General features: G+C 39.3%; 1 protein-coding gene and 1 long non-coding RNA gene across 2 annotated transcripts; one reads left to right on the forward strand and one right to left on the reverse strand.

Moving 5' to 3' along the window:
- Positions 1-363: 363 nt before the first annotated feature.
- On the reverse strand, positions 364-4852 carry LOC141910778 (pseudouridine-5'-phosphatase-like). The gene is made up of 5 exons (XM_074801569.1): positions 4743-4852; positions 4488-4616; positions 3858-3950; positions 3185-3417; positions 364-2593 (listed from the first exon to the last, which is right to left on the reverse strand). Exons 1-5 carry the CDS (start codon positions 4846-4848, stop codon positions 2405-2407), a joined length of 750 nt encoding a protein of 249 aa, XP_074657670.1. The 5' UTR covers positions 4849-4852; the 3' UTR covers positions 364-2404.
- Positions 4853-10030: 5178 nt separating this feature from the next.
- LOC141910683 (uncharacterized) lies at positions 10031-13505 on the forward strand. The gene is made up of 3 exons (XR_012619911.1): positions 10031-10055; positions 11740-11828; positions 13444-13505. It is a non-coding gene; the product is annotated as an uncharacterized LOC141910683 (long non-coding RNA).
- Positions 13506-16571: the final 3066 nt, after the last annotated feature.

The raw sequence follows: 16571 nt of genomic DNA on the forward strand, positions 1-16571 counted from the left end.
GATCATTCATTTATTACGTATGCATAATATTTTACTTTTTCAGCTCCCCCCTGTTTGCAAAATCAGCCATTTTTTCATATACATTAAGCATTACAGTACGCAACCCCTCCCCTCCCCTAATGCGTACGTAATAAATGAATGATCCCTATTCACTATGGAGGTGTTCACTACAGAGAGTTTTTCACTGAAGAAAGTTGTATTAAAAAAATCCTGATAGAAGCTTTTTCTGATTCTAATCCTTGTCTTAAGGTAAATTCGTTTATTTAGTTCGTACATCTCGCTGTTTTCAGTGTCTTCAAACCGAAAAAATATTGAATATTTCTGATAAGAAAATCCCAAAAATAACTGCAGACCGACATACAGTATAACTATTGATTTTATTGGCAAATCAAATAACAAAGTTATCGCGTAGTAATGTCATAATTAAAATCGATAAAATTCAATATGAGACCGGGAATTCATGATATTTTTCAGTACCAGTATAACCTTAGATTAGACATTGTAGGGAGACATAACATTGAGATAGAAATAAATTAATCATTATATTCTACATAAGATGTGCTTAGTTCGGTTAACGTAAGAATAATATAATTTAAAAAAAATGTATCTAACAGCTGTGTAGTTTGTCTGAAATGAAAATGCTTTTCACTTTTTATGCAGTCTGCAGTCTGGAACATACACCCCTTAGGAAATTCACAATTTCAGTGCCTAAATCTATTTTGCTTCAAACATAGTCTCAGGTGAAGTCCTGAACACATGAAGCGTGGACGATCAGTTTTTGAAGGTGTGATGATAAAATATCTAATGTCTGGTGTTTGTAGTTCATTTTCAATTAAAAATGTCTCAGGTGAAGCCCTGAACACATTTGAAGTGTGGAATATCAGTTTTTGAAAGTGCGCTGATAAAATGTCCGCAGTGAAAAATTGAAAGATTACTGGTATTTGAAATATATGACTTCAGATGGCACAGGGGTGAACTGACTGCAGACTCATACCCACATTAGGCTACATAATACGAAATACATTTTCGAATAAAATCTCAAGAGAGTTGACCCACATAAGTTAAAGTATGTGCCGACATTTAACAAAGCTTGGTAATTATCTAGCCTAGTTCTGTAAACGATTATAAGAAAATGATTCCTACCCCTTTGCATCCTACCTAGTATCACAGTAATATAAATACTTGACTCACATCACAACACGTTCACATGAACAATAGAAATTATCATTATTCTCTAAAATAGCCATTATTGTTATTCTCTAAAATGGCCATTATTGTTATTCTCTAAAATGGCCATTATTGTTATTCTCTAAAAAAATCTATTGCTTAGTTTAAAAGAAGTTTTTGGGCAGCACCGAAGCAGAGTCTAATGCGAATTAGGATACATCAGTAGTAAAACGTATGATTAAAAAGAGTGGAACAACATGGCAGATTCTTTGAAAGTAACATTCACAGAGAGACCCCTCTAAATTAAACGAAGATCTTCTCGAATGAGTTTGCAAAAGCGCTTTAAAGAAAACGGCCTGATTTCGCGAAAAAGTTCATGCTCAAAATGGTTCGAGTTTAGATTTTGCGGTTATTGAAAACAGACCGACTAATTTAAAATAAAGCCAACTAAACGAGAAATTCGATAGGTTGCTAAAAATTCTTCTTTACTAAGTTTTATCTGAGAAATGATCAGTGGTCAAGGGCTGCAGTTGCTCTAAAAGTATGTTCTACAATCTACTGGTTTACTCCGGCAACAATCTTTTGAGCAACCGGTCCCAGCCGTTTTATCGAATAGATAAATCTTAACCGTATGTTTCTATGGCTACCAACTGAAATGATTTTTCAAATCGTTACGGTTCGTAGGCATGGATCAGGGAGCATACTGTAAGACATTCGAAAAATGAAGTCCATTTTCTCTGATTCGAAGAAAACTTTTCAGCAATCCTTCGACACGTTTTAAAACATAAATAAAAAAGATGGCAAACATTTTATACATAGAGAATCCACCAATAATCATCATTAATAACCTAAGTCGGAAAAATATTTCCTTTTTAGTAGTTTATTCGACGTTTCGACTATATCCTAATCGTCATCTTCAGGAATACAGCATTCCCGCTAGTGTTGAATATAATACTAGCTCAAGGAAACATTTTTCGGACTAGATATTATTTTTTTCTCATTATTATGGTGGGATTCTCTAGAAAGTATCCTCACAACACGGATATAGTATTGCATCAGTGGTAAAGATTTCATATTCACTTATAGCTGTTGAACCGGACTGTGGTCCTTCGATTGTCATCCAAAAATGAGCGAAACCAACCATTTTCGGTTAACCTTTTTCGTATGAAATCAGGCCTGTACCGAAGCTAACTGACTTGTAACACATCGAGCTGTTGTTTGTCGAACTAGAGATAATCTAACTATCGTAGGGAGGAAGCCCGAACAGCTCCGGTTTAAAATCGGCCATCGAGTCGAGCGTCAGCGACGCGACGTTATCGTATTCGCTGCGGTCCGATTGGCTTTGAGGTCCGGGAATCCAAACGACCGACATTCCCGCGTTCGTGGCGGCCATCACTCCGTTGTCTGCATCCTCGAAAACTAACACCTGAAATCAAGATATCGTAATTATTCATATGACTTTAAAATCCAAAATGTTCCATTTTTTTTCTTATACAACTCAACAAAATATCTTCAATTTAATCTATGCATTTTCCAAAACCAGTTTTATGAAATAAAAAAACCAACTCGAGTCCACTAATCCGTAGTTTTAAACTTTATTTTTTGACACAATTTCTACAAGATCTATTATCAATACTATTTTATTTATAGTGCCTGTATCCACGTGATGTCAAAGTGTGTATACCAGATTCTAAACAATCAGATATATTTCTAGACGTCGTCTGAAAATCGCTAAACTGTCTCACTCCTTATACCGGTGATAGACCAAAGTTTACGACTTGTAGCCAATGAAAATGATAGTTTCTAATCTTTAAGATTTTGATGAAATCATAGAAAATAGAAAATAATATAATATGTGTAATTTAAATATAATATTCTATTTTCAATGAATTATTGATAATAGTTGGGAAGATATCAAGAGTTTAAAGGTACGTTCTAATCGTCCTAACGAAAATAACGAAATACGAATAATAACGTGATTTTCAGGCAGGGCAGACGGACAAACTCTCATAATTACCTGTTCGGGTTTCGGTTTGTCCTTGAATCGACTCGCGCACACCAGAAATCCGTCGGGCGCCGGTTTACCCTTCGCGACCTCCGGATCGCTGCTTAGCAACACGACGTGATCGAACAACGCGAACAGTTTTTTGTGATGCATCGTTTCGAGTTCGAAATTTTCAGTCGACGCCCCGGTCGCGACGGCCATCGGTACGTTGTGCTTGTGCAGATGAGTTACGAGCTTTTTGACGCCTATAAAAAAAGGTGAAATCGATACAACATAAAACCAGCCTAATCCTGAACCAATTGATTTAACCCTTTCAGTGCGTCTACACCACAGTGCAGTGTATAAATCAGTGATAGATTTTGCTAGTACACCACACTGCGGTGTATTGATGTAATAAGTAATTAAGTTCTATCTCTATTGAAAGGTGGCAGAATCTGTCAAACATAGTGAAATACTAGTAACTAACGATACACCGCGTTGCGGTGTAGACATACTATAGTGGTATTCCCGTTATTCAACACACTAGGGTGGAATTTTTTAGAATTTTCAAATTATATTATTAACTATAGGGTATTAATTAGTCAGCACTGAAAGGGTTAAGAAAACAAAATTTGGATTGGATGAAAGTATGACTGAATCCAACTTGAGCGCAGTCTACAGTCTACTGTCTAGTACATACACATACCTGGCATAAGTTCAGCTGTCGGGAATATGATTTTATATTGTTCTAAACCTTTTTCCATGTATTGCTCTGGTGTCAGAGGTAGATCATAAGCATCTGAATAGAATAAACAAAAATAAACCATGTAGGCCTGTAGGTTTATTCGTTTTATTCAACTATTAGCTCAAAATTAGGAAGTTTATTTTCCTTGATCTCCTGAAAGAATGAACGACTTTTATTTCTTTTGGTCCCACCCTATAATCAGTAAAATTCGAAGCGCGCATTTCAACAGTACAGAAATTTGGAGAGACCCTGTCTGATGGGAAGGCCTCAGAAGGAGCCTTCAAGAATCTCCTGAAAAAAAATGTTCTGATCTCACTAGGGTTTATTTCTGAAATTTCTGAATATTCTATTTTTCAACATTTTGAATGATACGGTTAAGATAAGACTAGGCCTAAGACAGGATATAAATAAAATAAGTTATTTTATGTATGTCATAGACACTGGATTAACAGATTATGGTTTTAGCAGTTTCAACTCATGATCCTGGTCTGGGTCGGGTGTAGTCTAGTACCTAGCCGACGTTCCACAAACAACGACAGTAGGGAACTGGTAACAACGACTAGTATTCAGTCTAGGGGTGGGGCCTGTTACCTATCATGATTTGCGCTGCTTCATCCAACTTGTGACCCATACATTTACTCTTAACCTCCCACGTGTAGGTTTTACCGCCGTATTCATCGAGAACTCGCTGTGTGGCTTTAGTATACAGAGTTTCAGTGTCTGAAAGTTAGAGTAGAGAAGAATAACAACACACAATCCGAAAAGAAATTCTAAAATTGGAACAAGGCGTTATGTTGCTGTAAAAGGCTGTCAGTGCTGAGTGACAAGCGAATAATCAATATTTACCCAATAGAAGACCGTCCATATCGAAGATTACGTGAGAAATCTTCGGAAAATCCGCCGATCCGTTCATTTCGCTGGTCGTAGTCGTCGATGCCATGGGCGCCGCCATTTTGTTCTAGTCACATGACCACGTAACGCCATTTTCTGATTATCATAATTTTTCCGATCTGTCGAGAAAATGTTATCGGAATTTTCGTTATTTCTGTCTCCTAATTTTCTGATATCGATTGCGCAATTCTCGCTTCAAAAGATTATATTTCTTTGATGATGAATAAATTCGAATTTGAATTAGACGGCGACGCCATTTTGTTTTAGTCACATGATCGCGTGCTGTGAATTACGAATCGAAAGGGAGAAGCGCGTGTTTTTGACAATCGGATTTGAATCCGGAATCATCGGCGATATTTTTTTCGCGTCGACGGCACGAACGATGAGAATCTCGGCCATCGCGTCCGTTGCGTTGATCGTGTTTAATTTGATCAGTTGCATAAGGTGCGAAGGAAAGCGAGGCTTGAAAATAAGAAAAGGGTGCCAACTCGGCAGGACGGGCGGCGGCTGCCTGTTTAAAGGCAGGAAAGGTCAGTCGTTGGTTGCCAGTTTCTTTAGGAAAATGTTGATTTTGCGCTTGCGTTATTACAAAAATTAAGGATGAACTAAAAAGACCCCAAAAAGTTATTGAAGAAAATCTCAAAAACCAACCCCAGCAGAACAACAGAATCTTCCATCAATCCAGGTCAGGAAAAGAATCCCAGGCCTAGATTGAAATAATCCTCCAGTTGAAAAAAGAACCACCCATTTCAATAAAACCCCCAAAGTACAGACACCACAAGCCATGAGTGAAAAATAGGCCTCGCGGTTATTGCATGTCAGAAAAAATGAATCAATTCATTTGTATGTTACAGAAGGGTCAATATTTTCTACCCACATATTCATTGGATACTGGTTGGCTGAAATCTGGAGCACTGGAACCCTTAGGGTTCCCGCTGCCTGGATTCCCCAGGATGATAGAACCCCCCCCTTCCTAAGGCAATAGATTCCCCAAAACGATAGATCCCCTGCCTAAATAATATATTCCTCAGGATAATAGAACTCTTGCCTAAAAATAGATAACCCAGGACAAGAGAGCTTTTCCCCAGGACAATAGAACCATCTGGACAAAAGAACCCTCTGTCTGGACAAAAGAACCCTCTGCCTGAACAATAGATTCCCCAGGACAAAAGAACCCTCTGCCTGAACAATATATTCGCCAGGACAATAGAACCATTAGGACAAAAGAACTCTGCCTGAACAATAGATTCCCCAGGACAAAAGAACCCTCTGCCCAAACAATAGATTTCCCGGGACAATAGAACCCCTTGCCTGAGCAACAGATTCCCCAGGACAAGAGAACCACCAGGACAAAAGAACCCTCTGCCTGAACAATATAGTCCCTAGAAGAGAACCCCTTGCCTTTGTTAAATTCTTATCATCAGAACATGTCTATGCCATTTTCCTTGGCAGTTTATAGTGTAGGTGTACATGTTCATGTAGCCCTTATGACGTCACACACATTTAGCAAATAGTCATTGCACGTTCAGAAGATTTGAGCACTTCTTATTTTTCAAACCAATTTATAGTCATTCAAGTACAGCGTTTATTGCTGGTGTATGGGTCGGTTATCTGTTGAATGAGATTATAATAAGCAGTGTTGCCGGAGTTCCGGTAATTTCCCGAATTGAAAAATTGATGTGCGAAGAATTCTGGTTTTTTTCTTTTTTTTTTCTTGTATTAACAAATCTGCAAAAAGTGAAAAATATCAGAATCTTGCGTCTGATCCGTGCACTGAGAATTTTCGGAATTCTTTTTGTTCTTTATCCTTTTTTTCTCTTTTATTTAATTGTGTCTGTCCGTATCTTAGTAAACAATCTTTGTTATGAATAGAAATATCAATATTAACCCTTTCAGTGTTGCCTAATTAATATCCTATAGTGCTGGAGATAATTTGAAAATTTTTGAAATTCCACCCGGGTGTGTTGAATAACGGGAATATCACTATATTGCGTCTACACAGCGGCGCGGTGTATCGTTAGTTACTAGTATTTCACTACGTTTGACAGGTGCTGCCATTTTTCAAGAGAGATAATTACTAATTATATTAATAGACCACATTGCGGTGTACTAGCAAAATCCATCACCGATTTATACACCGCATTGCGGTGTAGACACTGAAAGGGTTAAGGAAAAAAACTTTGAAATCTTTTGAGATAAAACTCATCACTAATTACATCAATACACTGCAGTGCGGTGCACTAGCAAAATCTATCACTGATTTGTACACCGCACTGCAGTGTAAAGGGTTAGCCGATAAATTGGTTGTGTTATTTTCAGAGTTTGAACGGTCGAACGAGCAAGGTTACAACGCGATTTTAGCGTTCGAATGGCGATCGAGGATTATCGTCGGTAACGCCGACGACGTCTCGATGACGTGCCGCACGTGCGACTGGTTGGACTATTGTCACAAACCGTGGTCGTGGTTTATCAACGACACCTACTCGGTCGAGTCGATGCTGCGTAATCCGAAACACCGGCGCCATCTAGTGTAAGTATGCGAAAAAAATTTCTAACAAACTTCTGATTCGTTCGCTAAAGCTTTTAACTAATGATGTAAATTGTTTTTTTTCTATCTTTATGTTTAAATTGTGTTTTTATATTGTAAAGCCAATGAGCATATTTTATATGGATTTTAGGCCAAAATCACTCGATGGTCAGTTCCCTCAAATCATCTCAGTCATCATCTCTGGTTGGTTCCTTCACTCATCTTGGCCGATTTGTTTATCGAGTTCAGCAAACACATATAGTTAAGGCTAAACAAAAATGATACCTTGTTTCTCCGCAGCGGCCGGGTCATTTTTGTAAAATATGATAGAATTTATAAACAGTTCATTTCTATACCGGCCGTATCTGTTATGGTAAAATTGATCACGATTTAAAAAAAAGTAATGTATAGGGTAGATAGGCGGCCGGCCGGGTCAACATTTAAGCTCAGCAGAGCGGAGAAACAAGGTATCAATTTTTTTTAGGCTTAGTGTCGGAAAAAAATAAAATCAGGGGGAAATCGGAAAATAATTATTCAGAAATGCCGGTTACGCGACAGGTTACTGTTTAAATTGTGAAATTCATATCTATTATCGATTCCGATTCATGATATCAATATTTATTATTTATGGCAGAACGTCGTATCGAGAACCGATACCGGACACGATCTATCCGAATGATCCGAACGATTGGAGGTCGCAAGTGACGAATATTCGCATTCCACCCGTGTCGCGGTGAGTAACTACATTACGTATTTCACCGCTCGATCGATTTAACCCTTTCAGTGCGTCTACACTGCAGTGTGGTGTATAAATCGGTGATGGATTTTGTTAGTACACCGCACTGTGGTGTATTGATGTCATTAGCAATTAGCTTTTAACTGTATTGAAAGATGGCAGCATCTGTCAAACATAGTGAAATATTAGTAACTAACGATACACTGCATTATGGTGTAGACGCACTATAGTGGTATTAATTAGTCAGTACTGAAACGGTTAAACTTATTCTGACAGTGGTGCTGCTGAACCTGGAAAACTCACGGTATGTCAGAGTGGGCAAAATCTAGGAAAGTAATCATGGGGAAAAAAGAGAATTTGTTGTCAAATACTGAGTAAGAGTTTGAGAAATACAGTAGACTCTGTCTCTTACCGCGGTAAAGTTGAGACCGGTAAAATTCTATTTACCCCGAGTTGGTGTCAAATACCGAGTAAGAGTTGATGAAATACAGTAGACTCTGTCTCTTACTGCGGTAAAGTTGAGACCGGTAAAATTCTATTTACCCCGAGTTGGTGTCAAATACCGAGTAAGAGTTTGTGAAAAACAGTAGACTCTGTCTCTTACTGCGGTAAAGTTGAGACCGGTAAAATTCTACCGCTGGTGTCAAATACCGAGTAAGAGTTTGTGAAATACAGTAGACTCTGTCTCTTACTGCGATAAAATTGAGACCGCTTAAATTCTACCCCGAGTTGGTGTCAAATACCGAGTAAGAGTTTGTGAAATACAGTAGACTCTGTCACTTACTGCGGTAAAGTTGAGACTGGTAAAATTCTACCCCGAGTTGGTGTCAAATACCGAGTAAGAGTTTGTGAAATACAGTAGACTCTCTCTCTTACTGCGGTAAAGTTGAGACTGGTAAAATTCTACCCCTAGTGTCAAATATTAGAATATTCGCGATGAATTTGTTATTTTTCTTTTCAGACCAGTCGAAAAGTTCAGTTGTGAAAATATGATCTATCGTTACTACTATGATGATGATTATGGAGCAGCTCATCCTTTTTACATAAGAGGTTCTTTGAAAATCATACGCCAAAATGGTAAATGATGATTTCATGAAATATCGTCTTATTTAGATTACAAAATTTTATCCCAGCCAGATTTACGATTGATCCATTTGCGCAGTTGAGTGGGTTTAATTTGACTCTGAACCCAGTTCTATAGTTGTAGGGGATTAATTTGACTCGGCACCCAATCCAACCGTTGTGTGGGTTTAATTTGACTCTGATCTCAGTTCAACAGTTGTGTCTGGGATTAATTTGACTTTAAATCAAGTTCCACAGTTGTGTGGGTTTAATTTGACTCTGATCTCAGTTCCACGGGTGTGTCTGGGATTAATTTGATTCTAAATCAAGTTCCACAGTTGTGTGGGTTTGATTTGACTCTGACCCCAGTTCAACAGTTGAGTGGGTTTAATTTGACTGAATCCAGTTCAACAGTTATGTAAGGGATCATTCATTTATTACGTACACATTAGGGGAGGGGGGAGGGGTCAGTGCAATTGCGTACTGTAATGCTTAATGTATATGAAAAATTGTGCGATTCTGCATAAAGGGGGGGAGGGGGTTGAAAATTCAAATTTTATGCGTACGTAATAAATTAATGATCCCTAAGTCAAATTTGACTTCTTAAAGTTAAATTTGACTTAGGATCCAGTTCCACAGTTGTGTGTGTTTAATTTGACTCTGGATCCAGATTAACAGTTGTGTACATTAGAATATTGACTCTGGACCCAGTTCCACAGTTGTCTAGGTTTAATTTGAGTTGAGACCTCGTTGGTTTAAATTGATCTCCGTTTCTTGATTTTGCATCTTTCAGTCACTATAAAACTGCCATGTTCCGGCTACGTGGCCGAACGATCTTTCAACTTGTCTAAATTGGTCGAGATACATTTAATTCGCGGGAAAGACATGCATCGAAAATGGGACGGACCGTTTACCCTGAACAGCTCGGATTATGACTTGATCGGTAGGTTTGATCGTGGAACGGCCCCGTACGCTCTCAGACGTAGAAAATAGATATAATGAAGTAAAAACCCTCTTAATCAGAGCTGTCCCTGATTGTCAGCGACAGTCATTGAAAATGCCTCGCATGTCGGTGGTTTTTTGATGCTTAGAAAATATATTGCTTTCGCCTGAAACTATTTTCCACTGTCTCTTTGAAGATCGTTCTAATTCTTCAAATTTTCCTTACCGCGTCGACAGGGGCTCGTATCAGAGTTGTAGGTCATGTAAAAACGATAATCTGTTAATCCAATGTATATAGTATTTGTAAAATAACAAGGGGGCTAACGACGCTCAGGCGATTTCGGCCGTAATTTCGCGTTCAAAGACATATAATTCACGAACTATTCATTGGAAGTTAACGGGATTAGTTTCGTTAGAAGCAGAAAGCTATTAGCTTTGATATCATGCCTGGATTGTCAAAATCGGATGAGAAATGACGAAATAGTAAGCGACTGAAGTTGAGTAGTTTGTGAGCGTCGTTAGCCCCCTTGTTATTTTATATATACTATATACATTGGATTAACAGATTATCGTTTTTATATTACCTACAACTCTGATACGAGCCGCTGTGGACGCGTCACACGTTTTTGTTGCTGATGTGATGATTGATAGGTTGGCAGGCCTGCACTATATACAGATTAAAAATATACGTAATTGGTTCATCAACAATTAAGATCATCGGACGTATCATTCTGACAAAATGCTCCCCCTCTCCCTCTCTCTCCCTCCCCCTCCCTCTCCTCTCTCTCTCCTCTTCAGAGACCATTGTCAGAAGTCAACACCAGTCTAGGCAACTTAAGGCCTGTCTAATCCCATTTTGGTTCTATAGCGAATCTAACAACTTAAGACCAATCAAAACTCATTTTGGTTCTATAACGAATCTAACAACTTAAGACCAGTCTAAACTCATTTGGGTTCTATAACCAATCTAACAACTTAAGACCAGTCTAAGCTCATTTTGGTTCTATAACCAATCTAACAACTTAAGACCAGTCTAAGCTCATTTTGGTTCTATAACCAATCTAACAACTTAAGACCAGTCTAAGCTCATTTTGGTTCTATAACCAATCTAACAACTTAAGACCAGTCTAAGCTCATTTTGGTTCTATAACCAATCTAACAACTTAAGACCAGTCTAAGCTCATTTTGGTTCTATAGCCAATCTAACAACTTAAGACCAGTCTGAACTCATATTTGTTCCATTACCAATCTAACAACTTAAGACCAGTCTAAACTCATTTTGGTTCTATAACCAATCTAACAACTTACGACCAGTCTGAGCTCATTTTAGTTCAATAACCAATCTAACAACTTAAGACCAGTCTAAACTCATTTTGGTTCTATAACAATCTAACAACTTAAAACCCATCTAATAGAATGAACTTAGACGCTGAGAAAAGACAATAATAAGATAAGAACCCGCTGTATATATAGGCTTGAAGGATTTAGAATTAAATTCATTCAGCAAAAATAGAAATCGTAAGACGGCGCGTTTCAGACTCCCCCGCAATTCTTTCTCATCTCGTCCGGAAAAAAACGAATAAGATTTATTGAAAAAAAAAAATGATTATTTTCAAAGTCTTTTCTTTTCATTTTGCGAATGAATATTTTGCCTGATGATTTTATTGGTTTTTGTCGATTTGCAGACGGCGTCAAGATAAACTCCGTTCATATGGAGAAACCGTTTAGACGAGAAGTAAAAGACGGCACCCCTTTGTATCGTAAATACGTCCAGGTCAGTGTCGCACATAACGCAAAATCAGGTTACCTTGAATATCATACGGCTACATCAGAGAATTCCCCATATGACATCATCATAGCTTTCTTCAAGGATCGCTCGGAAATTTGATCACGGGGATTGAAGCCATCATTCCTAGAAGGGTCTATTCATTGATGTCATAGGGGGATTGAAGGAGGAAGCCATCTGTTCTAGAAGGGTCTATTCAATGATGTCATAGGGGGATTGGAGGAAGCCATCTGTTCTAGAAGGGTCTATTCAATGATGTCATAGGGAGATTGAAGGAGGAAGCCATCTAGAAGGGTCTATTCGATGATGTCATAGGGGGATTAAAGGAGGAAGCCATCTAGAAGGGTCTATTCAATGATGTCATAGGGGGATTAAAGGAGGAAGCCATCTAGAAGGGTCTATTCAATGATGTCATAGGGGGATTAAAGGAGGAAGCCATCTAGAAGGGTCTATTCGATGATGTCATAGGGGGATTAAAGGAGGAAGCCATCTAGAAGGGTCTATTCAATGATGTCATAGGGGGATTAAAGGAGGAAGCCATCTAGAAGGGTCGATGATGTCATAGGGGGATTAAAGGAGGAAGCCATCTAGAAGGGTCTATTCAATGATGTCATAGGGGGATTAAAGGAGGAAGCCATCTAGAAGGGTCTATTCAATGATGTCATAGGGGGATTGAAGGAGGAAGCCGTCTGTTCAATGATGTCATAGGGGGATTGAAGGAGGAAGCCGTCTGTTCTAGAAGGGTCTATTCAATGATGTCATAGGGGGAGTTTATTTAGGAAGTCATCTGACCTAGAAGGGTCTATTCAATGATGTCATAGGGGGAGTTTATTTAGGAAGTCATCTGACCTAGAAGGGTCTATTCAATGATGTCATAAGGGGAGTTTATGTAGGAAGTCATCTAACCTAGAATGGTCTATTCAATGATGTCATGTGTTATTGATTATTTACAGGTCGGTAGTGGTAAGTTACGTTTAGGTTGTATTACGCCTAATGATCCAGTTTTTACGGTGCGCTGGTTTGAGAAATGGTCAAACCGTTCGGTTCCCGTCGCGCAGGTTTGTGTCACACACTCGGAGCAGGGGCGGATCCTGGTAGGGGGGAGTTCCGAGGGTTCTGGAATACCGTCGAGCTTCGTCCGTGCCCCTCGGAGACGCCATTAATCCATGGATTTGACGTTAAAAGCGCCCTCTTTTGGCTCGATTTGGCGTAAAGCAAGTGCCCCTGAAAATCACAAGTTTGATGTTAAGTGCCCTTTTTTCGCCGTGATTTGATATAGAAAGTGCCCTCCCCCATAATAATTAGTGCCTTTATACAATTTGGAACCCCCTCGAGATCCATGGGGTGGTTTTGAGGGTTCTGGAATACCGTTGAGCTTCGTCTGTGCCCCTAAATTCATGGATTTGTCATAAAAGCGCCCTCATTTTGCATGGTTTTGTAAGCGTAAGTAAGCGCCCCTGAAAATCACAAGTTTGATGTTAATGTCCCTACGAGACAGGGCCCTGGATCCGGCCCTGCAGAGATATCGTTCTCAAGTCGGAAGATCCGATTTGAGCGCAGTCATGTGTATTATTAATGCAGCTGTGTTTTCTATTGTTTCTAGTCATTTCTGTCGTTGAATTCGACGTGCCAGTGGTTCGTCGATGTGACGATTCCCGATTCGACCGGTGAACTGAACGTGAAGTGTCGAGCGTCCGACGTTTACGACCGAACGAAGTCCGTGCGATTTCGGATTATCGTTCAATGTAAGTACCATTCAACCCCCTCCCCCTACACCCCTACCCCCTCCCCCCACCCACCTTCAGATTCACTCTTAACCCTTTCAGTGCGTCTACACCACAGTGCGGTGTATAAATCGGTGATGGATTTTGCTAGTACACACATTGAATAGACCCTTCTGTACAAAGTTATTTCATATATCCTAACCCTTTCAGTGCGTCTACACCGCAGTGCGGTGTATGAATCGGTGATGGATTTTGCTAGTACACCACTGCGGTGTATTGATGTAAACAGTAATTAGTTTTTATCTCTATTGAAAGATGGCAGCACCTGTCAAACGTAGTGAAATACTAGTAACTAACGATACACCGCGCCGCGGTGTAGACACAATATAGTGGTATTCCCGTTATTCAACACACTTGGGTGGAATTTTTCAAATATTTCAAATTATCTCCAGCACTATAGGGTATTGATTAGTCAGCACTGAAAGGGTTAACCGGAAATCAGGCACAAGTCGGGAAGATTTTCTTTTCTCTAAAAAAGTAAGGGAATTTTGTATTAAAAAAAAAAAAACAGACAAACCAGTTATCAGGAAGAAGTCAAGGATTAGTCGGAAAAATTTTCTTTTCTATAAAGAAGTAAGGGAATTTTTTTAAAAGAAAAAAAAAGACAAAAACCAGATATCGAGAAAAAAGTCTGGGAAATTTGTTGAGATGGTCAGATCGCGTGTAAAATCAGTTTGCGTCTATGTCATACGTATTTGAATGTATCATTTGATCGGATTCTTCGCAGATCAGGGAAAACAACACGCCTGTCGGGGAATGCGATCAGATTGCTAGTAAATCACTCATAAAATCAAACAGTTTCTGTCTATATGTTAATGTCTATTTCAACCTGACTTGAGAGCATTCCGGGTGGCCTAGCTCAGTTAATTTTGGTGGTACATACCTGATAAAAGTCTTATTAAGGCCAGAATGCATTGGCAGTCGACCTAAAATATTGTTTTTTAATCCACTTTAAACTGTATCGAAGGATATCCAAAAAGTCCTCATTGAAAGGGGTTCCTGAGAGAAAAGAGACTCCATGATTTGAAAGTTTAACAATATGTCTCCATGCCTACCAACTGAAGTTTGGTACGTAGGCATGGAAACATATTGTTAAACTTTCAAATCATGGAGTCATTTCTCTTCATTTAACCCCTCTCAATGCAGGCTTTTTGGATATCCTTCGATACAGTTTAAAGTGGATTAAAAAACGATATTTTAGGTCGGCTGCCAATGCATTCTGGCCTTAATAAGACTTTTATCAGTTATGTACTACCAAAACGGACTGAGCTAGGCCACCCGGAATGCTCTCAAGTCAGATTGAAATAGACATTGTATATGGCTGTGTTAATTTAATGATAGGATTCTAAGCAGACTTTCGTTGAAATCAGTTTCCGCTTACGTATTTTCAGCCGAAGCTCCGTCTGCCGGTCCGTCGTTCGTCGACGACACGTTACAAATCGAGACGGATACCTACGAGAGCGACGACGACGCCGTCGTGCTCGACTGTCGGCTGAAAACCGGTCGACGCGACTCGACCGTCCGCTGGTACGAGATGATACCCTACGACGGCCCGATCAAGACGATACATTCGCCGCTACGTGCGCCGTTCATCGAGTCCCATCACAGCTACTACAGCCACGAGTGGGCGAAGAAACCTGTAATTATATTTCATTATTATTAGTTTTATTATTATTATTATTATTATTATTATTATTATCGATTAATGCTTAAAGGTTTGTGTTGTGCCTTATTCGGGATGGCTGACCACTTACCTCAAAATCAGGGAAGAATAGTCGATTTGTTGATATTGCTGATTCCAGTCATGTTTTACGATTTGACTGTGTTAATTGAAATGGATTCTTTTTTGATCTTAAAATAGGGATTGTCTCTGTTATTTATTTGATTGGTAGATTTCGTTTGATTTTTCGATTGAGTGTCCCTTACAGACCCACCACTTAAGTCCGAAAGTGGTCGTAAATCTTAAGACTGGTCTCAAGTTGTTAGATCGGCTATAGAACTAAGTTGGTCTTAGACTGGTCTTAAGTCTCAGTCATGACTACGCAACCGACCCCCTGGATGATTTTAAGGGAATTTGAGGGAATTTGTAAATAATGGGTGGAAGGAGCAGACGTATGGCTGCTAGCTTAATTCGGATTATTCAAACGGATTTTACATTTAAATTCCGGTGATATTTTCAGTCCATTTATCATCACAGGCAATTCATGCACTATTAAGATTTAACTTAATTCGCAGAAACCCCGGTCGTTCGAATTAAGTATCATCGATTTCTTTATAAAACGATACACACGTACTAATTCAGAGCGCTGTGATCCCGGAGAATACGACGCAGTTCAACACGAGCGCGGAAGTGTGGCTCGATTTGGGCGTAGACAGTAAGACGTTTCGCTGGGGTTGCGACGCCTTCAACCGTTACGGAGAAACACCGCTGAAAATCTTCATCATCAATCTCAAGAAAGGTACTTAAATCAACCGTTATTGATTGAGTTTGATATGATTTAGATTCAAGATACGCGTACTCGCTGGCTCCAGTTCCATGGTTGTGTTGGGTTTAATTTGACTCTGGCTCCAGTTCTACTGTTGTGTGGGTTTAATTTGACTCTGGATCCAGTTCCACAGTTGTGTGAGTTTAATTCGATTCTGAAACCCAGTTCCACAGTTGTGTGGGTTTAAGTTGACTTTGGCTCCAGCTCTACTGCTATGAGGGTTTAATTTGACTCTGAACCCAGTTCCACAGTTGTGTGGGTTTGACTCGACTCTGAACCCAGTTCCACAGTTGTGAGGGTTTAATTTGACTCTGAACCCAGTTCCACAGTTGTGTGGGTTTGACTCGACTCTGAACCCAGTTCCACAATTGTGTGGGTTTAATTTGACTCTGAACCAGTTCCACAGTTGTAGGAGTTTAATTCGACTCTGAACCCAGTGTGAATCTAATTTGACTCTGAAC

This window comes from Tubulanus polymorphus, chromosome 9, assembly GCF_964204645.1.
Source record: "Tubulanus polymorphus chromosome 9, tnTubPoly1.2, whole genome shotgun sequence".
NCBI lineage: Eukaryota > Metazoa > Nemertea > Palaeonemertea > Tubulaniformes > Tubulanidae > Tubulanus > Tubulanus polymorphus.

What these genes read in the sequence shown, in the direction of transcription:
- LOC141910778 (XM_074801569.1), bottom strand. Translation starts at nt 4,848, where the DNA reads ATGGCGGCGCCCATGGCATCGACGACTACGACCAGCGAAATGAACGGA. An exon ending in GACAGCTGAACTTATGCCAG is followed by an intron (nt 3,418 to 3,857) that starts GTATGTGTATGT and finishes CTTTTTTTATAG; the next exon opens with GCGTCAAAAAGCTCGTAACT. An exon ending in ACAAACCGAAACCCGAACAG is followed by an intron (nt 2,594 to 3,184) that starts GTAATTATGAGA and finishes TCTTGATTTCAG; the next exon opens with GTGTTAGTTTTCGAGGATGC.